The 26,776-nt window shown below is 36.1% G+C and overlaps 3 protein-coding genes across 3 annotated transcripts; all 3 read right to left on the bottom strand.

Annotated features, from left to right (window-relative positions):
- Window positions 1-2,977: 2,977 nt before the first annotated feature.
- Window positions 2,978-3,928, bottom strand: LOC138846980 (olfactory receptor 4S2). The gene has a single exon (XM_070064379.1). The coding sequence runs from the start codon at window positions 3,911-3,913 to the stop codon at window positions 2,978-2,980; it is 936 nt and encodes a 311-aa protein (XP_069920480.1). The 5' UTR covers window positions 3,914-3,928.
- Window positions 3,929-11,561: 7,633 nt separating this feature from the next.
- Window positions 11,562-12,470, bottom strand: LOC138846981 (olfactory receptor 4P4). The gene has a single exon (XM_070064386.1). It carries the CDS (start codon window positions 12,468-12,470, stop codon window positions 11,562-11,564), a length of 909 nt encoding a protein of 302 aa, XP_069920487.1.
- Window positions 12,471-22,852: 10,382 nt separating this feature from the next.
- Window positions 22,853-23,779, bottom strand: LOC100337789 (olfactory receptor 4P4-like). The gene has a single exon (XM_070064388.1). It carries the CDS (start codon window positions 23,777-23,779, stop codon window positions 22,853-22,855), a length of 927 nt encoding a protein of 308 aa, XP_069920489.1.
- Window positions 23,780-26,776: the final 2,997 nt, after the last annotated feature.

A 26,776-nucleotide genomic window follows, 5' to 3' on the forward strand; every position in this document is an offset into this window, starting at 1 on the left:
TCCATGAACAAAGTTATTGAACAAAATGAATACTTGAGATATGAGATTGCTGCTCAGACTTGCTTCCACATTGCTTCCTTCATACAACCACAGAAAACTGCCATTCTTCTTTGGCCTCTGTCACACACATAGGTCAATGTCTACTTAGCTACTTTTATAAATCCATTTTCTGTAGCTTGCCATTTTACACTATTACTTTCAAATTGTAGAAGAATAAATTAGAGCTTTTATTAATTCATGGGCATGCCTCAGACTCCCCACTTTTACAGTTTTCCCAGGCTGTTCTTGGATCACCATGGTCTATATCTCTGTTTAACAAAGTATCCTGAAACTTACGGCTTATATAACAAGTATTTGATTCTGTTCACAAGTCTGTGTGTGATATGGTATTCCACTGACCTCAGTTGAATTTGATTTGGCTTAATTCCAGACTTCACAATGGGGTTAGTTATGTCCATGTATCATTTATCATTCCTATTTTTAAAATAGTATCACCTTGCTCATCTGAACAGACTGCATTCACTGTACCTGCTCTCTTTAAAAGAATAGGGCACACTAGAAAACTGATGGAATCAGGTAAACCCACTCAGGTACTACACACCTAGTAAAATTCTGGAGTACCTCACATATGATAAGTATTTTTGTACCCTAAATATGCATAACTAACAAAAAGGATAACACACAGGGGAAACATGAAAACTATATCGCATATATGGTGAAGCATTATATCAAAATTTGCTTATAAAAATCATACTTAGGCTGGCGCCACGGCTCAATAGGCTAATCCTCCGCCTGCGGCACCAGGACCCTGGGTTCTAGTCCCGGTCGGGGAGCCAGATTCTGTCCTGGTTGCTCCTTTTCTAGTCCAGCTCTCTGCTGAGGGGAGCTTAAGTTCTCATGATTCCTGTCTTATCTTCTTCCTTTTACCAAGAGGAAAGTCTCTGAGCTTCTCTAATGATTGACTCCCAGGAAAGTTTGTGAATAGGCTTATGTTTATAAAGCCACTGATGGAAAATTAAATGCTAAGTTTACGTTACACTTCCTGATCTTTGTGTCCCAAGAAATCAGTCACCTGCTACATTAGACCTTCAATATCATCAGTAGACCCTGAGAGTCAAGCCTCTTTCACAAAGTCATAGAAGAAAGATAATATGCCGAAATTTCCAATGGACAACTTTAATGCATTGTTCTATTTTCTAAATTTAGTTCAACTGTAGCTTCTTCATGTTGGATAGCAGAACAAATGGAACATTTATTCTAAAAGCTAGTTGTTTCCATTAATTTGAAAACGTTTATGTCATAAAATCATTAAGGTTCATCTAGTATCAGTTTCCAAACCTGAGTTCCCAGGTGTGCCCTTGAACTCTATAAACACCAGAGGAAATTATTAGAAGTTTAAGAATTTGTATATCCTTAGCATTGGCCCACTTGATAAGAATCTCCTAGAATATGCTCTGTTATATTTTTTAAAAAATCTTAGAATTATTCTAGTCATCTTCCAAGGCTTTTAAATCTTCACTTTGTACCTCATTTTAAAATAAAGCAAACAAAGGCATGTAGAGACCAGGGAGCATATGCCTAAGGCAGGACAATAAACACAGATGTTTGGGGTTTCAAGGCAGGACTCATACTGCAGTTGCATCTTCTAATTCAGATGTCTGTTGGCTTTTTAACTTTTAGGTCTTTAATGCTATGGGTGCAACAGCATCAGATATCAAGTTTGAGGTATTCTATTAAATTTTACCATGATTAATGCCTAAATACACATGTAGGAATATGGATAAATTGAGTTCTGGAGATGACATCAAAACCATGGCATAATCACAATCACTGATGTGTTTATATACAGTCAGAGAATACAGAAACATATGGTTTCTGGTGAAAGAAAAATGTATCATCAAGACAAACTGAGTTAATAGAGGAATGAAATGTTTGTCTAGAACAAGAAGATTTTAATGGGATGTTACCATTGAAAGGAGGGGCATAGAGAAATTAATCAGTCAAATTTCTTTATTGTTTTGGTAAAGAAAATGTGTACTAAGGAAAAGCTTTTGCCAAGATTAGAGGATGAAAACGATTATTTATCTTTTAAGCTTGTGTTTTATCTTTTTCACATTTGTATGCATCTCAGCTTCCATTTGTAGCTTGCTAGGCTACATTTTCACTGCGACTGTGTTTGGTTGACTTATACCACAATGCATGAGATCAGAAAAGTTGTTTTTCATGTATTCTATCATTTGCACGATTTAAACACGTGGATGGCTCAATATGTTCCAGTCAGAGTTCTAATTCCAAGAAATAATCTGAAGTTCTCTGTAGTGAACTCTTAATCTTTAAAGAAAATGGCAAAAGAGGAGGATGAAACATAATAATGCTGAGTGAATGTGATGAGATTCTGATTTACCAAGATTTCTCAGCCATATATATTTCAGGATTTTTTTAGTCCTTATGTAATATTAAGGTGAGGGCCTGGCGCAGTGGTGTAGCAGATAAACTGTAGCCTGCAGTGCTGGTATCCCGTAGGGGCAGCCAGATCGAATCCCAGCTTCTCCACTTCCAATCCAGCTCTCTGCAATAGCCTGAGAAAGCAGAAGAAGATGGCCCAAGGCCTTGGGCCCCTGCACCCTTGTCGGGGACCCGGAGGAAGCTCCTAGATCCTGGCTCCAGATTGGCTCAGCTCTGGCCCTTGCAGCCATCAGAGGAGTTAACCAGTGGGTGGAGGAATTTTTTCTCTTTCTCTTTCTCTTTTTCTCGCCTCTGCTTCTCTGTGACTCTGCCTTTCAAGTAAATAAATAAATATTAAAAAAAGAAATATTGAGGTGAAAATGAAAATAATACTCTTTCTGCCTTAGACTATGCTGTTCTCTGAAATTCTCATGAATCTTATTAGTTTTTTTTTTTATTATCTTCACCATACAGATGAGTCAACCAAGGCTGAGAAAATATCAGGTTATCCAGCTTAAATTATTATTTTAAACTATTTCCTGTTAGCTTCCAAGAAAATCCTTCTTCTCCACAATTTCTTCATTGCAGTCTTTACTTCTGCATTTCTCAGTGTATAAATCAGGGGATTTAACATGGGGGTGATAATGGTGTAAAATACAGCCACCATCTTATCCTCTGAGAAGGTGGTGTCAGGCCGCATATACATAAAAGTGCAGGGACCAAAGAAGATGATGACCACAGCAATGTGGGAGCCACAGGTAGAGAGAGCCTTGCGCCTGCCCTCTGCTGACTGCTTTCTCAGGGACACCAGGATGACGGTATAGGAGATCAGCAAGATAACAAAGCTTCCCAGAGCAATAGTGCCACTGTTAGCTGTCACAACAACACCAACAGTGTAGGTATCTGTGCAGGCAAGCTTCAACACAGGGTGGACATCACAAAAGTAGTGGTCAATCTCATTGGGTCCACAAAAGGGTAATTGCACTACCAGAGCCACTTGAATAATGGAGTGTACAAACCCACCCACCCATGTCCCCAGCAACATTTTATTGCATCTCTCCCGGTCCATGATGGTCATGTAGTGCAGTGGTTTACAGATAGCCACATAACGGTCATAGGCCATCACAGTAAGAATGAAGATCTCAGTGCACCCAAAGAAATGCACCCCAAAGAGTTGCAACATGCACCCCACATAGGAGATAGCTTTTTTCTCTGCTAACAAGTCAGCAATCATCTTGGGAGCAGTAACTGAAGAGTAACAAATATCCACAAAAGACAAGTAGTTGAGAAAGAAATACATAGGAGACTTGAGCAGGCGGCCCAGGCAAACTGTCATCATGATGAGGAGGTTTCCCAGTAGAATGATGGTGTAGAAGAAAGAAAACACCACAAAACAAACTTCTTCAACTTCTGGGTCCTGAGACAGTCCCCAGAAAATGAACTCACTGACATTGTTTATTTTTTCCATGGAATGAGTCCACAAGGCCAAGTTCCCAAGAGGCACTTAAAATTACCTGAAAGAAACATTTAAATTACTCACAGCATCCATTTCTAACTCATAACCCATGGATGTTAGCAATAACTAATAATGGGATAACAGGTGATTACTGCTGATTAACTTGCATACTTAAAGAAATTGAAGTAAACCTATTTTTGTCTTTTTGCCTTAATAGAGAATTGCTTTCACTCATTTCAGATGAGGAAGTGAACTCCAAAGAGATAGAGTAAATATTCTCATGTTACCAAGTGACTGTCTTCACTTACCTTTGATGAAGTTTTATTCACTTGCTTCTAAAATTCGCTTTGTTCTTGTTTAGTCAACTTCTACTTTTGGAAATATGGTAACAATTACATATTTTGAAGTATTCTTGAGCTGGAAGTGAAAACAAGCCCCGTAAACTACCATGACCAAGCATCAAATTCACAGATGAGTACCAAAGTAAAGGAGACTGCGTAATATTTGCAAATTCTCCTTTTTATGAAACTCAGATCTTTGTACAAATGAATTTATGCCCCACACCTCTCTCAGGTTAGCCTTATAGTCAAAAGGTCATGTGGTAGAGTAGAAACAAGACAAAAGATTATACAAATCTGAGTCTGAAATAATAATACTGGAATTCTTGGTGAGTCCTTTAACTTCATGGAACTTCTTTTATCCTATTTAGAAAATAATAGAATTGTAATTTTACTATCACCCATCATATCAGTTGTGAGTTCTACCATGATATTAAATCACTTCTGCTGGCTCGAAATAGCCATAAGACCTTGATAGTAAGGCAGTTCTAAAAGAAGATAAAATACTGAATAAATTTCAGGAGGCAATTCAAGATCAGTTTGATTTGAAAGCATGAGAAGTGCCATCTTGGGTGATTTCTCCATCTTCAAGCTCAAATTTCTCAAGGCTTCCCTAGTATTTACTTACCTGTGATATTTTAAACATTCATTTTTTTTTTCTGGTAACTGAAACACAGATAAAGGAAAAAATGAAACATTCTGCCTTTTAATCTTGCCTTTATCATCTTTCTGATTATTCAAGTTTTGAAAGCTGTGTGGTGTTTTCCCAGATTGTGTACATTCACTATTTCAGGGAGAGATCATCACTGACTGATATTGTAATGGGCTCATGAAGAATATGATATTTATCTAAATGTATGAATCTTGATTGCTAAAATTCCAAGTTCTGTGGTAGAGTCACTGGTATGTTTGGGTGGAAAGAAGTATATGGGATGGTTTTAATCAAGATATTTTCAGGGTTCTTCCTCAAATCAGACCATGGATGGAAATGATTCCTCTAGTTACAGGTTGCGTACCTGAGACTCCACCCTCCTAAGATGCCTTAACCTTCATGCTTGGAGCTCCTGCTGAGCTGTGAGTGTAGCTAGCTCTCTGCAGCAATATTGTGCCATGGGCTAGCATTTTGGGGGGCACTACACATCTAAGTTTCTTCATCTGTGTGTATTAGAATTGCTAAAGTAGTCAGTACAGGAATACCTTCTCTTGGGCATTATAAAATAATGATGACATTAATAAAAGCAGTAATAGTAATTTAATAATTCAAATGCAGACTTAAGCACACTTCCTGTTTTAAATGTCCATTCCCCTTTGGTTTTTCTGAATAATTATATATATATATATATATATATACACACAATACTCAAACACACACATACGTATATTATCCTCTACTAAGAAAGACTTGCAATTAAAGGGAGATCAAAGTGTAGCACTTTTTGGCAATCGTTATTGAAGTTTTTTGACTTCCATCTAGAAGAAACAGCCTTGACAAGACTTGGAACTGTTTCTCTGCTATCCATACTGCAGGATCCTAGAGGAATCATATCCCTTTAAACCAAGCTACCTCTCAAGGATGGATCCCCCACCCTGCTTTCTGAGTATTCAAGTAGGATAAAGCCTCACTTTCTTTTGAAACCATTGCCTTCTTATTTTCTTATTCAAAGTTACTTTACCTCCTGGTCATGTATAGATAAGTGTCATTATCATCTTTGCAATGACATTCTTTCCATTTACTTTATAATCACAAGTTTAATCCTCCATTAAATAAAGAATTCAACAAGCATTATGTAGAAAAACCACAGTTCTCAGGAATGGAATTATCACTATACTCCTAAATATGTATAGATGACATTTGTTCACTGTAAAAAATGGAATAAAATTAATTAAACTCAAAAACCTCAGTTGAATTCTCCTTTTTGTATATTTTGAACCAATTTGAAAAGAAATGAGATCTCACCAGTATTACCAGGTCTTGAGATTGCTTTATGTCCTCTCTTTTCTCGATATGATTTCAGTGCAGGTGTTCAAAGTCAAATAACACTGACACTTGAGGAACTGCTTTGTGAAGAATTAGTAGCGCAGAACCCCTAACCCCCAAAATGCAAAGGCTGGTGGAAATCAGTACACTTTATTGCTGGTTTTCTCACTTAACAAAAGCCTACATTCACAGATCCTTTGGCAAGTAATGCTGCTTTCTTAACTTCATATAAGGTCTATTTATACAGAATGATGCAAAATGATAATGACCATGGGGAAACCTTTTCCCTAAAGTTTTCCTCCATAGGTGAAGCCAAATTGCAAGCCTAACACTGATCTTTGATGTTCAGTACCAAATGAACAGTAAATAAATATTATTGCTAGATGTAAAACCCTACCAATTATAAGCTTAATCCACAAATGCAACAATGGTAGTAATTGTTCTTCCAATTCATGTGATTCAATATAACAATCTACTGTTTATTTAATATATAATAAATATGTTTTATGTTAATATTGGATTTTGATTTTTTTTCTTTTTTTAAATTTTATTTGAATGGAAAAGAGAGGATTCAATTTTGCTGTTAGTTTTCATTTGCTGTTGGGCTCCATTTCTTCCTGGTCCGGACTCTGCTGACTTCTGAACAGAGGTGGAATAAGGTTCATTTGTAGCCTATACTTGTGGCATTGACTTGTATTATTTACTTCTTCCAAAAATGTTACTTTTCTCATTTACCTTGAAATACAGAGAAAGAGATAGAGAGTTCCCATCCACTGGTTCACTCCCAGAAGCCCACATTGATTGGGTTTAGTCCAGAGCTGAAGCCAGGAGCTGGGAAACCAATCAATGTCTCCCATGTAAATGGCAGGAACTCAATTACTTGCAACTTTACTGCTGCATTCCAGGGTCTGAATTAGCAGGAAGCAGGAGTCAGGACCTGGATGCAGGAATCAAACCCAGGGAGTCCAACAAGAAATGTGTGTTTGACCAGCATCATAAACACCCATACCTCCTTTACATTCTTGCTCTAAATCATTGGAGTTGACCCTTGATCACTGATAGTCTTGATTTTTCTCCCCTATTCCTATTATTTCTTTCCTGTTATGCTTACTTTTGTTCCTCCTTCTTATCCTCTCTTAACTTCTTTTTTTTCACACAATAACCAAAATGCCAAGGACATTTTGTTCATATTCTCACGCTCATGAGTTAAAAGGGGAAATAAGTGAAAAATAAAGAGCAAGACACAAAGGAGTGTGTTTGGTTTTGTGGAAACAGTCCACAGGACTAAGCTATTGTATTAGTTTCCTATTGTTGCTGTAACGAGTTAACAAAAATGTATTAGCTTAAATCAATACAAATACATTGCCTTTGAGCTATGGAGTTAAGCTCAAAACTTACCTCACTGAACTAACATCAAGGCACTGGAACATCTGAATCCTCTAGACACATAACCTTGATTCTTCCAGATTCCAGAAGCTTCCTGCTATCCTGTGTCCTCTTTCCTCCATTTTCAAAGCCAACAGCGTAGCATCTTCAAATATCTCTCACTGACTCTGATCTCCTCTTCGGTCTCACTCTTCCTCTTTAAAGAACCTTTGTGCAAACATGTTTAGCTCAACGGATGATACACTGGTGTCCCATATCAGAGAGTCTGGGTTCAATATTTGGCTCTAGTGCTTGACTTCAACTTTTTATATTTTGAACATTGGGAGATTCAAATAATTGGGCTCCTACCACCTACCTAGGATACCTGGTTTGTGGAACCAGCTGCTGGCTTTAGCACTGACTCAACCAACTATTGTAGGCACTTTGATAGTGAACTGGTATATGGGAGTACGCACTCCCCCTCTTCCTCCTTTTCTCCCTCCCCCTCCTCCTCTCCCTCTCATTCTATCTATCATCCATCACCCCTCTCACCCCTCTAAGAAATAAAGAGAAAAGACCATTGTGAATACTTTGGGACCACTTGCATAGTGTAGTTGCAGACTAACATCTTTGCTGTAAGGTCAACTGGTTAGCAAACCTGATTCCATTTGCGATCTCAATCTCTGTTTTATATGTTACAAACCATATTCACAGGTTCTGCATATTAGTTAGTGCACATCATTGAGAGCCCATGCTTTGCCACTACAGTTTGTTGGTTAGCTGTAAAATCGTGGGAAAGTCACTCCACATTTTTCCTGACTCTGCAAGTTGTATTTTAGAATTTAAGTGATGCTTGAAACAACTTTTGGATAAACTATACATAATGTATTTAATGCAATAAGTAATATGCAGTTATTGACTTAGGAATCTGAGTAAGGAAGTCTATCTGATGAGAATAATCTCTTAGGTTGAAAAAGCCAGGCCAAAGCCAAGAGCCAGAATTTAAGCTTATTGGCAGAGACCCGAGTATATGATCTATCATCTGCTGCTTCCCAGACCTACATGAGCAGGAAGCTGTGTAAGAAGTGTAGGTGGAACTCAGTCTTAAACACTCTGATATGAGACAAGGGCACTGCAAGTTGTAGCTCACTCCACTTTGCAGCAAGAGCCACACCACTGTTATTTTTAACACAATGTCTAGGTTTATATACAGGGTTATGACTTTTCTTACTGCTAATTTGTTCTTGAATTGCATACATTCCTTCTTGGAGCATCAACCATTTCTACAAAAAGTAGGCACTATAACCCTTTCAGTGAGAGGGTAGGTGTAGTTAACTGTCAGCCACTTTTATTATCTTTTTTTTTTGTGTAACCGCACTGGACATTCCTCAAATCACTTTCCTTGAAAATAATATAGAGTTCAATGGCAATAGTTTGCATTTAGCCTTTAATGTGCTAATTTCAATTTGTGTTGGCCTCACTCTGTTTTAAGCTATTATTGATTAGATGTATTTTCAATGGATCTAAGAGCAAATCCTTTCTTTAGTTGCAGCATTTTTTTCTAAATATTTTCCATTGTATTAGTGTTCTATAGAGAAACAAAATCAATAGGATATGCTTATGGTATGATCAACGTGTATGTATTAATATGATATGTGTGGATCCCCAATATGAGACAAAATTGGTATAATATGTATACATAGGTAGAAGGGAATCTATTAGGGGAATTGGCTCAAGTGATCTGGTAGCTGAGATGTCCCATGACAGATTGTCTGCAGGCTGGAAGTCCTACAATGCCAGCAATGTGGTTCAGTCCAAACCCAAAAGCCTCAGAGCGAGGAAGCTGAGGGTGTAACTCTCAGTTTGAAGCTGAATGCCTGAGTTCCAGCAAGAAAGTTATGCTGTCCTAGCATTCTGCATTTTGCAATAGCTCTTTCCAACCTAATTTCCTCCGGTAATTTTTAATTATGTGATTGCATGATTTGAGGAAAAAATTGAATATTCCATCATTCATTTTTTGACTCTCTATGTGAGTAGATTGATTCTAATTATATCAAAGACAGAAGCTGCTGGGAAGATACTATTTTCTATGCAATGTGTTGTTCATCTGTATGTGTCTGTCTTTGAATGTGTGCATAGTGATTTGATGCTAGCAAAGTTCACAGGTTACCTTCTTACTCTGATACCCTATGCCCTTCTTATGAACCCACGGAAGCATATTCCTCCTTAGAAGCTAAATACAGAATTCATCAATTTTACCTCATCTACAAAATTACCACGTATGCTGCAGTGAAGATCCTGTTTGAAAAAAGTTCCCGATGATGATCTCCTATATATTACTCTACATAACACAGCATGATGATAAACCCCAGGGAGATTATCCAAGCTCCATTGCAAAAACCAGTGTTCTAGGAGGTCTCTTCATTTTGCCTATCATTGACAGGCAACTTTACTCTAATTTACATATTCCCTACCCCACAGTAATAAAGTACCAGGACTTTTCATATATTTCCATGGCTTTTATTTCACTAACTATAATTTTTTGATAATTCTTTTTAACTTGATTTTTTAAATTTTATGTCAGTGATACATTTGAAAAGAACGTCAATTCCTATTAACAAACACTTTGTAAAAATTTGTCATAATTTCAAAGCATGATTCAGAACCAATAGAAGGCATACTCAAAAATTTTGAAGCATGTTATATATCATAACTCTAAATGGGAAATTGCATAGTTTAATTATCATATGTTAACACAATGAGGTACTAAACATTAATTTTAAAAATTCATGAGAAGTGACTCGGAAGACAGAAACTAAAGATTATAATTTATATCATTCTTACTCTACAAAGTGTAAGAACAAGTAAAATTAATTGAATTTAGAGCTTCATGCTGTGTTCCTTTTTGAAAATATCAGTTTTAAAGAAGAATGTGAAAGACTCCTAGTGTATGCTAACTCTGCTCATAACTGATTGCTTATTACATAATAGCACTTGGTTTGCAAACATTCATGAGTTGTATATGGATGATAAATACAATTTTCTGTATTTATACTTTGATAAAAGTTTAAAAATTGGAGGTGATATTTGATTCAGCTTTTCAGCATCTGTGGGCAGCAAATGCATACATTACTTTATTGTTAATGCAATGCTATATTATTCTTTATTTTTAAGAAATCATTAACCTCTTTCTTCCTCCCTCCCTTCCATCCCTCCTTCCTTTCCTTTTTCTATATATAAAAAAGAGGTTTTGTGCATTCAATAGGTACATTTCCAAGAAGATGACCACACTTCACTTCCTGTCTCTCTGCTCCAACCTCTCTCCCTCACTCCCTCCCTTTTCTTTCTTTCATCAGTTTGTAAAGATATCATTTTAATGCACTGTAATCACAGGCTTAATTCACCACTAACCATAATATTCAACAAGTAGCATGTAGGAAGACCATAGTTCCATAGGAGTGTAAGCAAAGGCTACAAATGACAGTCATAGCACAGGAAGTCCATTTCATTTCTATCTTTTTATTATTCTATATTATCACAGAAAACATACCAGATAAAATCTTTTTTTGAATATTTATTTATTTTTGTTTACTTGAAAGAGTTACAGAGAGAGAAGGAAAGAGACGGAGAAATATCTTCCATCTGCTGGCTGGTTCACTCCCCAAATAGCTACCGTGGCCAACGCTCTGCCAGGAAAAAGTCAGGAGCCTTTTGCTTCTTCCGGGTCTCCCACATGTGTGCAAGGGCCCAAGCGTTTGGGCCATTTTCTGCTGCTTTCCCAAGTACATTGTCAGGAAGCTGGATTGGAAGTAGAGAAACAGGGACTAAAACTGGCATCCATGAGGCAGGTTCACAGCAGTGACTTAACCCACTAGGGCAGAAGATGATGAGAACAGGTCTCTTCCACAGTTATGGCCTCATGAAACCATGTCATGAAGAGCAGTACTAATCACAAAACTTGCTTTGTCTTCAGGCATGTCTAATGACACCACACCTTCCTCAAGGCATTCTTCATCTCCACATTCCGCAGTGTGTAGATCAGAGGGTTGAACATGGGAGCAACAATGGTGTAGAAAAGAGCAAACACTTTATCTTCTGGGAATGTTATGGCTGGTCTAATGTAAATGAATAATGCTGGTGCAAAAAACAGGACCACAACTGTTATGTGGGAACTGCAAGTGGAAAGAGCTTTGCTGCGGCTCTCTACAGTGTATGCCCTGATGGTGTACAGTATTATAAAATAAGACAACATCAAAACAACGAAGGTCACTAAAGCAATTAGCCCTGAATTAGCAATGACTAAGAGGCCAATTATACGTGTGTTAGAACAGGCCAATTTCAGCAAAGGATACACATCGCAGAAGTAGTGATCTAGCTCATTGGGGCCACAGAACGGTAAGAAGATGGTGAGGAGAAACTGACTGGCAGAGTGCACAAATCCTCCAGTGCAACAAGCTATGATGATTGTGTTGCATCGTTGCCTGCTCATGATGACGGTGTAGTACAGGGGCTTGCAGATGGCCACATAGCGGTCATAGGCCATTCCTGTGAGAATGAAGATCTCGATGCCTCCAAATAAATGAGTGGTAAAGAGCTGTAGCATGCAATTATTATATGAAATGGTCTTCCTGTCTGTCAGCAAGTCAGTCATTAGTTTGGGCGTCACTGTGGTTGTGTAGCAAAGGTCAGAGAGTGAGAGGTAATTGAGGAAATAATACATGGGTCGGTCAATTAGTTGAGTGCATGTGATAGAAATCAGTATGAGCACATTTCCAGTCCAAATACCTATGTAACAAAATAAAAATAATACAAAGCACAGGATTTCAATATTCCTGTTTTGTGAAAGTCCCAACAGAATAAACACAGTGATGTTGCTGCTTTTTTCCATGGTCTGATGTAGACAGAACACATAAATCACCTGAAATGACATAATTTGTAATGTTGAGAAGTGTGGTGCTGATACTCCGTTCTATGAACTAAATGGATTTCATTTATCATAATCAAGTGCCCCAGAGAATAAAAATTGGAAGTTCCAATAAAATGTCTTGCAAACAAGAGTCTCTGTCAACATAAACTATGTGATTTTCATTCATTCTTCCAGCAAATTGTCATCAATTCCTATCTCAGGAGGCAAGAATATCTTTATTTCATCAACATTATTAAATTTTTATTTTAGGAAATGTGTATTTCCAAAGCCAAAAATGTTATACATTAAATCTTTGCCAAAAACATTTCTGTTACTCTCTGGAACTCAAAATTTATTAAGGAACAGAGTATAACTCACATAGATTTTTTTTCATTGTGTAAAATTTATGCTGTCTTTACTAGTGGAATATACATGATATTAACTCCATTTTTAGATCAGTAGCATAAAAATGAGAAAATTCATAGGCAAATATTTTAAGATGGAAGGCTTCTTTCTTCAAGAAGCTGATGCAAACCTTTTGATTTTGTTGCTCTTGTTGCTACTTTCTTATTTACCTGCTTTCTCAGTGATCAGGTCAAAATTTGTGCTGACATTTTGAAATACAAGACTTGTAGTCCTATAGTTAATAAAATTAAAACAAAACTTAGTGAATTTACAAATAAATGTGAGATTAGCTCTCTTAGAAGACTGTGGGAGCAAACTCTAGCAGTTAAAGTCAAGTAGTTAAAATTCCAAAATCCAACAAGAGTGCCTAGGTTTGATCCAAGGCTCCAGGTGCTGACTCCCATCTTCCTGTCAATGCAGACCCTGGGAGGCATTGGTGATAACTCATGTAATGGGGCGACTGTTAGGCATGTGGGAGATCTGGATTGCTATAACAGCACCTGGCTTCAGCTACAATCCTGCCTTAAGATGGTGTGGGCATCTGCAAAGCAAACCATCAGATGAAAGCTCTGTCTCTCTGCTGTCTGCCTTTCTCTCTGTCCTTATGTCCCTCAAATGGAAAGTATAAAAAGCAATAAAAATGTTTAAAAGAAGAGTGAAAAAAAGGGAGTACCAAAGGTTTACCCTTAAAGGCAAATGAAATTGCCTTTAACTTTATTATAAAGGAATATGTATTTACTTTTTCTATATTTGGCAATACAAGAATTTTAATCAAACCCATAAATTATTCAGATGGTGACAAATCCATAAGAAAATGTGTTTATAGGAGACCAGTTGGAATTGTAGTTTTTGTTATTTACATAGGACCATAATACATCCCCACCTTTAGTGTCACTAATGCCATTTGTTTGATTATAAGTAGAGTGCAAGTAGATTTCTAACATGAAGTTTCTTTGTAAATTTTAGGCAACTTTATAGTACATTTCATATTTTAAATAATAGGAAAAATCTTTAAACTTTGCTCTGAGGAAATAAAATAACATTATAAAATTTTAAAAGTATTTTGAGCGAAACATCTCTTAATCCACCTTTCTGTTTTCCTCCTTCCATTCATTCGTGTGCAAATTTAACTTCAAGTCAAAAAAATATCATGACAGTGTGGATCACCTTTCATGTAGTAAACATGATACCAAATAAGTAGGACTTGATTACATTACAGTAGTGGTGATCATATCTGAAATGAGGCTGTCAGAGTCCTGGATGATGCTAAAATAGTGAATTATTAACAATGTATTCCAACTTTTAAAAATACTTTTAAGTCTAATTTTATTATTATTTTTTCTGAGACATCCTCAGAATGCTGACCATTTCATAGTATACACTTTCAGCCCTAATCTCATAGTTGGTTTCTAAATTAAACTGTACTCAAATTGCCTCCAGATTGTATCATACGATGGATTAAATTAACATTGTTACTCACTTAATGAATAACTGCATTATAATACAGACTGAATTTTATAACACACACTCATGCCCATAGAAGAATTTTAAGAAGTAAACTTAGATTGAGATAAAGTTTTAAGAAACTAATTCTGAACTTCCCTATATCAAACTATAACAGTAGTCTGCCATTATGAAGAAAGAGTATTTATTATATTTAAATAAAATACTATTTAATTCACTAGGGGTTGAATTATTTTCATTGATAAATTCATATGTGTATGACTTAAAATGTACTGCTCATTCTTTCAAGAAGTTTATTAAAACTCTACTTGAAATTAAGCCTCTAAGTGAAGAAAAGCTCAAAATATGGTGTTCAAAGCTAATATATCCACATTTTTTCATTTAATATGAGCTCACTGAAAGTAAAACTTGCACATGACTTGAATCCCTAATTGTTTTGGTTCATCAGGCTACAGCTGATCATTATTTAATCATTGTTTAAAATTTGTAGGAAATCCCAGTGAAATGTCTTAATTCTGCCACTAACCTTAGATGTGTTCTTTGCAAATTCATTCATTCTTTTAAAAAGCTCTTTTTTCACTTGAAATGTAGGAAAATAGAGATTGGTGCTGAGGCTCAGCCTTCATAACAGATGAGAAACATAACTTGATAAAATCTCAGGAAGTATCGTTGGGCTAATATTCATGCACCACAGAAAATAATAAAAATCACTTTAGGTTTACAGAGGTTAAGAAACTTGTACATGGTAGCCTATCTATTGCATACCAAGCTAGGGTTTAAAATTTAAGCTAACAACCATCTCAAGGCATGTCCTGTCAAAAGGATCAAAGCTAAAGCAATAGCATAAATGGAGCATTAACTGTGTCTCTAAAACCTGAAGTCTGTGTAGATGTTTGTTCTGCCAGGCAAAACCCAAAGAATTCCCTGAATTTCATCCCCTTCCTTCATTTTCTCAAATCACATTCAAATGGGAAATATGTAAATGGAATCATGGAACTATAAATGAGGCCGAAGTTCTTATTATAAACCACAAATCAAATTGTTTCAGAATTCTTACACATATAAGCCAGCTCTAGAAAGTAAAAAATTTGAAGCGGTATATCTTTTATTATCTCTAAATAGATTGTGATTTTGCATTCTCAACTATTGGTTATATAAGACAAAAACAGGTAGGAAAGAGAAATTTGAGTTCAAGCCTTAGCTGCCCCTCCTGAGAACCATCTATGCCTATTCACCTCCTTCCTGTAAAATGAGTGGACTAGCCTCAGGTACCTGAAAAGCATTTCCTTTCCCTGTGATGTCCTTTTAAGAATGCAATTTTCTTTCTCCTTGTCAGTTTTACTATCTCCCTGGAGTTAAATAGCATGCCTTTATTTTCAGGTGCAGTCTTCCAATAAATTAGATCATATTATCCTGTCAATTTGTTCTTATTTTTCTCAACAGACAACCAGATCCTCCCAGAATGTAGTGCTCTCTTAACCCAACAATATTCTGTCTATAGAACTTACAAGGCCGGCGCCGCGGCTCAGTAGGCTAATCCTCCGCCTTGCGGCGCCAGCACACCGGGTTCTGGTCCTGGTCGGGGCACCGGATTCTGTCCCGGTTGCCCCTCTTCCAGGCCAGCTCTCTGCTGTGGCCAGGGAGTGCAGTGGAGGATGGCCCAAGTGCTTGGGCCCTGCACCCCATGGGAGACCAGGAGAAGTACCTGGCTCCTGCCATCGGATCAGCGCCGTGCGCCAGCCACAGCTCGCCGCTGCAGCGGCCATTAGAGGGTGAACCAACGGCAAAGGAAGACCTTTCTCTCTGTCTCTCTCTCTCACTGTCCACTCTGCCTGTCAAAAAAAAAAAAAAAAAAAAAAAAAAAAAAAAAAAAAAACTTACAGTACAGCCTGATTAAAAATTAGCTGCTATTTCCTATGCTTTCTTAACACCGGAGTTAAAAAGTCAACAAATATCACATATTTATGTGGATAATGGTGAGAAAAAAATAATTCATTTTCATTATTTTAGGTCTATTGTTTTCCTTTATAATCTCTTCTGTACTCATTTCTTTGAAGATACACAGTCAGTCCTTAAATACTTAAATTATTTCCCTCACAATGAGGGCTACTGAATTTTCACTTTCTATTTTCTCCAACATATGCATAAACAAATATAAAATTCATAGCATTTTAGTAACTCCTGCCACCTCTCACATCATCAAATCAAATTGAGTACAGGGGTATCTCATGGAAAACAGTTTGAAAGCAGGACAATTTGGTTGCAAGAACTAGTCAAATCATAGTAAATTTAGAGTCTAATTATTCATGAGCATTTTAAGCTTCAAAAACAATTTAAAATTTTTGGTGAATATTACATTCTAGATGATTTATTTTTATTTCCACTCAAAACAATGTTTACTTATTGAAAGTTAATTTACACATACCCACATACCCAAAGTTATTTTCACATACCCACATAAACAACTCACCATTAAGTATTCTTTTACATCCAAGGTTATCAGAAATAACATATAAGTAATTTTACAGCTCTATTATAAATGCCTCACAAAAAATAACATTGTAGCCAGTTATTGCAATCACTGAACCTCATTATTGCAATTACTGAAATACGCTGCTTCAGCAATTGGAGTTTCTCATTCCCATCTCTATTATCTGAGGATGGCACTGCAGTCTGGTCCTTATGTTAAGAAGTGATATCCACCGATTCCCAAGTAGCATCTTCAGTCATGTTCTCTAGGGGAAAAGTATGGTAATTCCATTTATAGTGAATTCTCTGGAAAATGACAGACATATAGAACTTTCTTGTCTGTATGAATACATACAATTCTTAATAAAATTTCTGAGTACAGTTGAACATTCTGCAATTTTGCTGTTATGTAATTTTCAATAAACTTCCCTTTTTTCAGGGATTTCAAGCTAGTGCTTATTACCCCTGTGCTCTGTGAGCTATACTAATAGCAATGTGTAGTAAACATATTTGATGTCAGACATGAGCAAAAATCAGTATGAATGTTCTTACATATATTTCTAAAAAAACTATGATAAAGATGCTGTTACCAACTGCATTCTAAGACTGAAGAAACTGGAGCATATACAGTTACAAAGTCAAGGAAGTGATGTCCATGGGATACAGGTTACCTTTAGGGACAAAGCAAATTTAACTGTGGAAGGATAGGTATACTATTTCTTGTTATAGAAAGAAGTTATTTGTGAAATTTATTCATTGTTCTGTAAATTTTCTCAGTGTGCTATATTTAATAACTAAAATATTGAAATGATAATGTATAAGATAAACTGTGATCATAGATCATGATACTGAAAATTGACTCATGTTGAAAGTTCGTCAATTATCAAAGAATTCTGAAAGATTTACTATGATCAATATATTTCCTATATATTTGCTATATATCTCTCCAAATCTTGCTTCAGTCAAAGTGTTTATATTGTCTTAAGATATTAACATTTTCTGGCAGGGGTTGAAACACTAGGGCTATCATCCCCTACTTTTCCCAGGCCATTAACAGGGAGCTGTATCAGAAGTGGAGCAGCTGGGACTCGAACTGTCATCCGTATGGGATGGTGACATTGCAGGGTGGCAGCTTTACCTGCTATGACACAATGCTGGCTTTAGAAAAAAAAAAAATTAGTGCTTATCTTTGAACAAAGACCAGTGATTGTTTAATCCATGAGCTAATTTAATCAGAACGTGTTTTTCTTTATCCTATACAATAAAGTATAGATTGGTAGGAAAAAAGTTCTCTTTCAAATGTTTCCCAGCAATATTTAGACTTTACCAAAGCAAAGGTGATGATTTTTCAGAAAAGAATTCTAAATAATGCAATATTTTTACTAGTAACTTGTCAAAAGAATAATTTTCAAACTCCTCTCCTTTTTAAGAACTTTATTTGAATCCTCTTTATCCTTTCTCCACTTTATAGTTTTCTATAAAGTATTGCCAGGATGATTGTAATTATGCAATATCTTCTCTATTTCCTAGAGATAATTTATCATTGTGCCCTATTAGGATACAAATAAACACAGTTTACCACATCTTCTTTTGCTTTATCTAGAAATTCTATCTCAAATATCTCACTTTCATGATAGCTACACAACAACTATTAGTCTGTATGTCTACATTTGTTTTGTTTGCTTTGGCCATTATATGAATATTCCTTACACTTCTGTCCTATTCTTAGGAAAGGTTTTGATTCAATACCTTGCTCCAGCTCCTGATCCCAGCTTCTTTCTAATGCAGACCCTCAGAAGTTATAGTAATGGCTCTAGTAATCGGGTTCAGCCACCCACAAAGGAGACCTTGGTTGCATTTGTACATCCTGAAGCCATTGTGGACATTTGGGGAGTGAACCAACAGATGGGAGTGTGTTCTTTCCCCCTCTCTCTCTGTGTTTCTCAGTTTCTTAGTATAATAACTAATAATTGTGTTATTAATTTATTGTATTTTATGATTTATTCCATAAAATATATTATTACTCTTAATAATATCCAGATAACAACAAACATAGTTTACATAATACTAAGAATTTTTATATTAAAATATATGTCACTTATACTGGGTTCAAATTTCCTTTTTTCAGTATGATCTAGTAAAAATCTGAATCTTCTGGGTAATGAGTTTTTGTTATATAATTCCCAAATCAACCAGCAAAAGTAAAAGCAAACAAATAATATTGTATATTTTTAAAAAGCAGCAGAGGGAAGACAACAATCTTTGAGTGGAGAGGAAATATTTGCAAACATCTATGTAATGAGATATTAATATTCAAAACATATAATTCCAAAAGCTTAATACTAAGAAAACAGATAACCTGGCAAAATACTTGAACACTTTTTTTTCCAAAAGAATATGTAAATATAGCCTGCAGGTATATGAAAAAAGTGCTCAACATCAATCAACAAGGAAATGGAAATCAAAACTAAAATGTGATATCATCTCATACCTATTCAAATGGCTACTATCAAAAGAGAAAAAATACCTATTGGCCAACCTGTGGACAAAAGGAAACAATTGCCCACAGTTGTTGGGAATGTAAATTAGTTTATCTAAAACAGGATAGATATTCCTAAAAAAATTAAAAATAAGAGGTGAGCATTTACTTAATAGTTAAGATGCCCATATGCAAGGCCAGAGCTATGTTGTAGCAAGTAAAGCCACTGCCTTCAGTGCCAGCATCCCATATGGGCACCAGTTTGAGATTTGGCTGCCCCACTTCTGATCTAGCTCTCTGCTATGTCCTGGGAAAGCAGTAGAAGTTAGCCAATGTCCTTGGGCCCCAGCACCTGCATGGGAGACCTGGAAGAAGCTCCTGGCTTCTGCCTTTGGATCAACAGCTCTGGCTGTTGCAGCCATTTGTGGAGTGAACCAGCCGATGTCTCTCCCTCTACTTCTCTGTAACTCTGTCTTTCAAATAAAGAAATCTTTTTTAAGAAAAGCCCATATCCTACATCACAGAGTGTGGGTTCAATTTCTGGCTCTAACACCTGGATCCAGCTTCCTTCTAATGCAAAGAGGTTTATAGTAACGACTCTAGTGATTGGATACTGCCAGTCACATGGGGAAAGACCTGGGTTGCATTTCCAGATCCTGCAGCTATTGTGGCCATTTGGAGAGTGAACAAATGGATTTTAAGTCTCTCTCTCTCTCTCAATCTCTCTCTCTCCATGCATGTGTGTTTCAGCTTTTTTTTTTTAATATTTATTTGAAAGTCAGAGTTACACAGAGAGAAGGAGAGGAAGAGAGAGAGATGTCTTCTATCTGCTGGTTCACTCCCCAGTTGGCCACAATGGCCAGAGCTGCACCAATCCGAAGCCAGGAGCCGGGAGCTTCCTCCGGGTCTTCTCATGTAGATGCAGGGGCCCAAGGCTTGGGCCATGTTGTACTGCTTTCCCAGGCCATAGCAGAAAGCTGGATCAGAAGTGGAGCAGCAGGGACTGGAACCTCCACCCATATGGGATGGGCACTGCAGGTGGCGGCTTTATCTGCTGCGCCAGAGCACTGGCTCCTCAGTTTTAAAAAACATTAACTAGAACTAACATGTGATCCAGCAATCTGACATCTGAGCGTATACTTATAGAAAATGAAACCTGTATGTTGGAGAGATGTCTGCATGCCCATGGTTATTGCAGCTCTACCTATAATAGCCAGAATATGGAAGCAATGGAAGTGTCCATCAGTGGATGAATTAATAAATAAAAGTTCATAGGTTTTTGCAATATATCAAGAGGTAAAACATTAACAGAGAGATTCATATTACTAAGCAAAAATACTGCTGATTTTATGTTGTCTCTGGCTCTCTCCCTGACAATGGAAAATGACGAATTCAGGCAAGGAACTGTGTGAAGCAAATGCATGCACTCTGCTGACAAAAGACAGGTGACTAGACCGAGAGCGATGCATGCCAAGTGGGCACCAAGACAGAATTGAAACTGGTTGAAGGGGTTTGTAAAAAATGAGATTCAGTAATAACTAGAATGGTAGTGTCCCCTCCATGAAGGAAAAAAAAAAATAGAAAAAGTCATTACAGTAAGCTGCAAGTCAGTTGGATTTCATTTCTTTCCCTTCCCCACCACCCCCCCCCCAAAAAAAAAAAAATCTGGGCTTGGATTCAAGTTAAATTTCTGGCCTTTCAGTCATCACTCATTTTATTCTTTTTTTTTTTTTTTAAAGATTTTATGTATTTATTTGAGAGGTAGAGTTACAGACAGAAAGAGGGAGAGACAAAGAGAAACATCTTCCTGTTCACCCCTCAAATGGCTACAATGGCTGGAGCTGAGCCGATCTGAAGCCAGGAGCCAAGAGCTTCCTCCAGGTCTCTCACGTAGGGGCCCAAGGACCTGGGCCATCTTCTACTACTTTCCCAGGCCACAGCAGAGAGCTGGAACGGAAGAGAAGCAGCTGGGACTAGAACCCATATGGAATGCCAGTGCCGCAGACTAACCTACTGCACCACAGCGCTGGCTCCTCATTTTATTCTTAAGAAACAAGGAGCATAAGGATTATTCTAGACACACGTATATCATATAAACAATCAAATAAAAAGGAGGCATTGTGCTTAAATTGTTGTTAGAAAAACTTTTAATTTTTTGAGACAAACAGATGTGCCACATGTAATACGCCCCGTTCCAGTGGGAATAACTTCTCTCTTCTATAAACAAGGAAATGAAGTTTCCTCAGTAATATAATTGGTGATTTTCTTCACACTTCCAACCTTGGTCAATTGTCATTTTTTTAGAAGAGAAATTTAAATTTGACAATATTTTTTTCTTCACTAGTTAAAATTGCTGCATGATTTTTCCTGCTCTTTTTCTTCTTTGTACAGTGCATGCAGAAAGATTCAAAGTGTAATACATTACCTAGACAACAACTCTTTCCATTTTTAAATTATCTTTATTTTCATATAAGCCTATTAGCCAGTCCATTGTGTCTTATTAAATGTGCTGTGTCCAATAAGAGACACCTTTCAATCCTATTAACAAGGCAAAAAGAAAAGACATTTTATACAATCTTAATGGGTTTTCTTGAACACCTTTCTCACAAGTTTCTTCTTCAATGTAGTTGAAGATGATTTGCTTTATCTATTGAGCCAGTATACTTGTTAGTTGCTCGATTGGTTGGTGTTTAGACTATATCATATTGCTGTTTTACATTTTTCCTTATGTTATCAGACAGTTTCTTTGTTTATGAATGCATCTTTATTGTGTTCCATCAGTCCTTTAATTTTAGGCAAATCAAAGTAGGACTCCAATTGTTTTAATTTATTTTTTAATCCATGTTTATGTGAGACACACACATAGAAAATTACAGAAAGAAGAGAGACAACAAGATCCCAACCTCTACCTCATTTCTCAAATTCCTACAATGGCTGGCATGTTTATCACTAGGCCAAAGACCACTCTCACTTGTATTTTAAAATGCAATCTCTTTAACTTTTAGGAAAAAATTTACTTTAAAACTAGGGCCAACAGGTGGACTATCCATTACTTTCTGCATTCTCAGTTTTTATTTTCACTTCGTGTTCACCATTTGTTATTTTTCCCTATAGGAAGACAAAAGAGTTGACACTACAAATCATTTTAAAATAAATTCTACAATATTGATTTATTTGTTGCATCACTGACTTCTCATTGCCAGTGGAGTAAATATCTGTGAAAATCTTTTCATAAATTTGAATATTGTATTACAATGATAGAATTCAACCTCCTCTCAACCATAGAACCAAAGACCATCTGTCACTCATGGCCTGGTCCCAGTCACTGACTTTTAAAATAACATTATTGCTAATTTGTTTGCCTGATAACTCACTGCACAATGTCACATTGTGTTACTGTCTTTAGCCCTCCTGATACTTTTCTTTTTAACAAGGTAACCCTACTTACTTTACCTAAATATTCCAGCAATTAACTTTCCAACTCATTGTGGCATTGTAGAATTAATATTTGGTATTAACAACTTTAATGTTCCAAGTTTTATCCATTTCATTCCTTGGAAAATAACATGTTATACCAAACTCTTCTCATGACATTTTTCATCTCAGCATTTCTTAAAGTATAGATTAAGGGATTGAACATAGGAGCAACAATGGTGTAAAATAGAGCAAAAATTTTGTCCTTGGAGGAAGTGGTTGGAGATCTCAAGTAAACAAATATTGAAGGTCCAAAAAATAAGACAACCACAGTGACATGAGATGCACAAGTGGAGAGGGCTTTGCGTCTTCCCTCAGCTGAATGATTTCTTAAGGTGAATAATATGATGACATAAGAAACAAATAACACAACGAAGGTAACCAAGGAGACCAGACCTGAATTGGCAACCACAAGGACTCCTGTGATATAGGTGTCAGTACAAGCAACTTTTAGCAAAGGAAAAATATCACAAAAATAGTGATCAATCTCATTAGGACCGCAGAAAGGTAACTGGATTGTCATAGATAATTGAGGAAAGGAATGGACAGCTCCACCAACCCAAGCAGCCAGGACTAGGAGATGGCATTTTGCTCTGTTCATGATGATCATGTAATGAAGAGGCTTGCAGATGGCAACATAACGATCAAATGCCATGACAGTAATAATGAAGATCTCAATACCCCCAAAGAAGTGCATGGTAAAGACCTGCAGCATGCAATCACCATAGGAAATGGTTTTTGTCCCTCCTAGTAGGTCACCAATCATTTTAGGTGTAACACTAGAGGTGTAGCAGATGTCCATGGAAGATAAGTGGCTAAGGAAATAGTACATTGGTTCATGAAAAAGAGGGCTGCGTAGAATGGAGACAAGAATTACAAGATTTCCCACCAAGATTGCAATATAACAGAATAAGAAAAGTGCAAAACAAAACATTTGTATATTATGATCATAAGAAAGTCCAAGAAGAATGAACTCTGAGATGTTTCTCTGAATATCCATATATTCTAGGGCGGTATGCATAATGTACAAAAGAGCAACTACCTAAAAGAAAACATAAATTTAGATGAAAAGTTAACATCAAGACCATTATAAAATTAAATATATTATAGTGCAAGGGTACTACAAAAGTTCAAGAAAAATAGAATTAAAAAGTCAGTTTGTATTTCTGTGAAAATTTCTTATATTTATTCCTAAGTTTTTTTATAACACATACTTTCCATAAATATCTGAAGATCACTTTCACTCATGGACTTCTAAATCTTTTTTCACAAAATACATGTGTCTTTTTCTCTGTACATCTTATAAATGTCTCACATGTTGGCATACAGAATTTTATGTTGTTCACAGCACAGTTTAGAGAAATATTTTTTCTATTTTATATGGTTATACTCATTTTATAAATCTGTCACAGAATATTTCAATGAGAATAAAGCTTACATTTTACAAAATTTTTAGTAATCATAAAATATTTAAATAGTTTAAGGATAATTAACATTTTATTATTGGTGGTTATATTGTTTGGACAATAAAAGCCTATTCGCACTAAAAAGCTCTCTGTGTATTTTTCTAAATGCGTGCCCCATTTATGCAGTGAGCTTTATTTATTCTAACATGATCTAGTCAAATTTACTGAATTATCTAAGAATAAATATCCAGCCAATGAAAATGTATTTAAGAAACACAGCTTGAATGCTGAGCTTTGTATGTTTGCAGCTTTCTGGTTTTTTGTGAGCAAACAATGAATGTGTGAACTAAACTCTGGTAATTGGCCCTGTATTAAAAAACAAAGAAGGTAGAATCTATTCAGTAAAAAAAATAAAGGAACAATACCAGTTAATGAGTGATGTTGTGAAAAACACTTAGCAAATTTGTTTTTATCTTCTTTGTACATTTTGATTTTAAAGACCCTTTTAAAATAATTTATAGCTTGTCAAGCTTGTGATGACATTTAGTAAAGGAAGGATAATATTTCTACCCTGCATAAGTATATTTCCATTGTGCATATGTCATGGCTTTTACCAAAAGTTTCATATATTTTATATACAATCAAGAAACTAAATATCCATAAAAGGAGATAATCCAGAAGAAATTTTCAGACAAACCGTGTGGTTGGTGAGCACTCAGTGATTTTTGTTATGTAAGTGAATAAATGACAAATTACTAAATTTGCAAGTTTTCTATGTTATGCATAATTGCAAGTTAAGTCAATGTTTAGTTATTAAAAAAAAAAAAAACATTTTCCAGACAACATCAACTGTATTGGAAAATACTATTAAAAACTTCAGTCATAATGATAAAGAGCATTAGGGAATATTTGCAAAGATAGCAACACAGAAAGTGGTAAAAATATTGAACAGCATAAAATGCACTGTCTAGTTATGATCTCTGAACTAATTGCTTATTTGCTATAAGCCCAATTTTCCTCATCTATACAATCCAGCTGTCATGATATTATTCAGTGATGCAATGAAGAATATATGAATTATGAAATACACGAGTGACCTAAGTGGACCATAATACACAGCTATTTTTCCTACATTCTCTTCTTTCGGAGAAGTTCAGCAACTACAGAAATTGCCATGCATACATACACAACCAAGTCCAATAGTAAAATATTGAAAATATTAACTTATGATTAAGTAAACTTCAATGTTAATCAACTGTTAGTTAAAAAAATAATTTGTTTTACAACAGATTGGTCACCTGGCCATTGCTTAACATAATCAGTAATTTACTTTTTTACACTATAGAAATATGATTACTTTATTAATCATTTTATTTCTTTCTTTATTACTTTATTCATAAGTAGAATTTAATAAAATAAATTCTGCACTGATCTTTGAGGTATGTTGTCAACACGGTTTTATGTTTAAAGTTCAGTCTCCACCACATATTGAAATATGTTCTGAGTGTTCAGAATGTAGCATGCTATGAACCTACCTTAGGTGGCTTACACAACACTAGTCTATTTCACGATGTCAGTTTTTTTTGAATGGAGATTTCTTGCTATTGTAGATGTTTGAACATAAACCGGGGCTTTTCTTAACAGGAATATGGAGAAATAGACACAAATTTGAAGACAGGAAACAATGACATTCACTGTTAACATGAAATGCCTTTAACAACAAGTCTATTTTTTCCTGGAATTCGGCTTATACATAATGTACAATTTATACTACATATTTTATAGTAATCAAGTTATGCACCTCAAAGGATGTCACAGTCCTTCAAATGAAATTATATATAAGAAATATAAGTAACACATATACAGCCTAGCACCTGGTTTGTGAGACTCCTGACAAACCAAGACAGCACACTGACTCTCAGGTCTGAGCGGCTGTCAGGTTAGTTTTACACAGTGATCAGGGAATATTCAGTCCTCAGATATTCACTGAGGCATTGTTTCTGGTGCCAAAAAAATATAAAGTACAATTCATAGAATTAGAAAGCAGTCGTTTAAGTTATCCAAATTATCTGAAAATATTTTTGAAATCTCAATATTACTTAAACTGTCCACAGGTTGCCCGTGGGAATTCACTGTAAGCACCAGTAATGCAGGAGAAGTATACATGTGGATCGATCAATAAAGCAGACTGGCAGATTTGAAGCCTGTTCAACGTCTTAACACTGGCACAGACAAAAAAAAAGAATCAGAAAGTGTTTTGAGATTCTTTCAAAAGCTACCATAGACATTTTAAGTTTTAGGGTCACCTATTTTAGACCTGCACTAGAAGAAAATTTCTTCGGGAAGAACAGAATATAGAGTGCCAATGAAAGAACAAACAGGACTTTGAAGGCTCTATGAAGTTGTGCTCCCAGCAGCATTACAAAAAAAATCTTGGCTACATGCTGCTCAACCACTGTCCACAGTAGCATCCCTGCTGTCTCTGGGTGTTTACTTTCCACTTTGGGGTTAGTTTGGCTAAGGTACTATTTCCCTGAAGGACCCAAAATGCAGTAGTCAGAGCTGTTCAGCAAAATGCCTACTCTGTACCC

Source organism: Oryctolagus cuniculus, chromosome 1 (genome assembly GCF_964237555.1).
Source record: "Oryctolagus cuniculus chromosome 1, mOryCun1.1, whole genome shotgun sequence".
NCBI classification, from domain to species: Eukaryota; Metazoa; Chordata; class Mammalia; order Lagomorpha; family Leporidae; genus Oryctolagus; species Oryctolagus cuniculus.

What these genes read in the sequence shown, in the direction of transcription:
- LOC138846980 (XM_070064379.1), bottom strand. Translation starts at nt 3,913, where the DNA reads ATGGAAAAAATAAACAATGTCAGTGAGTTCATTTTCTGGGGACTGTCT.
- LOC138846981 (XM_070064386.1), bottom strand. Translation starts at nt 12,470, where the DNA reads ATGGAAAAAAGCAGCAACATCACTGTGTTTATTCTGTTGGGACTTTCA.
- LOC100337789 (XM_070064388.1), bottom strand. Translation starts at nt 23,779, where the DNA reads ATGGATATTCAGAGAAACATCTCAGAGTTCATTCTTCTTGGACTTTCT.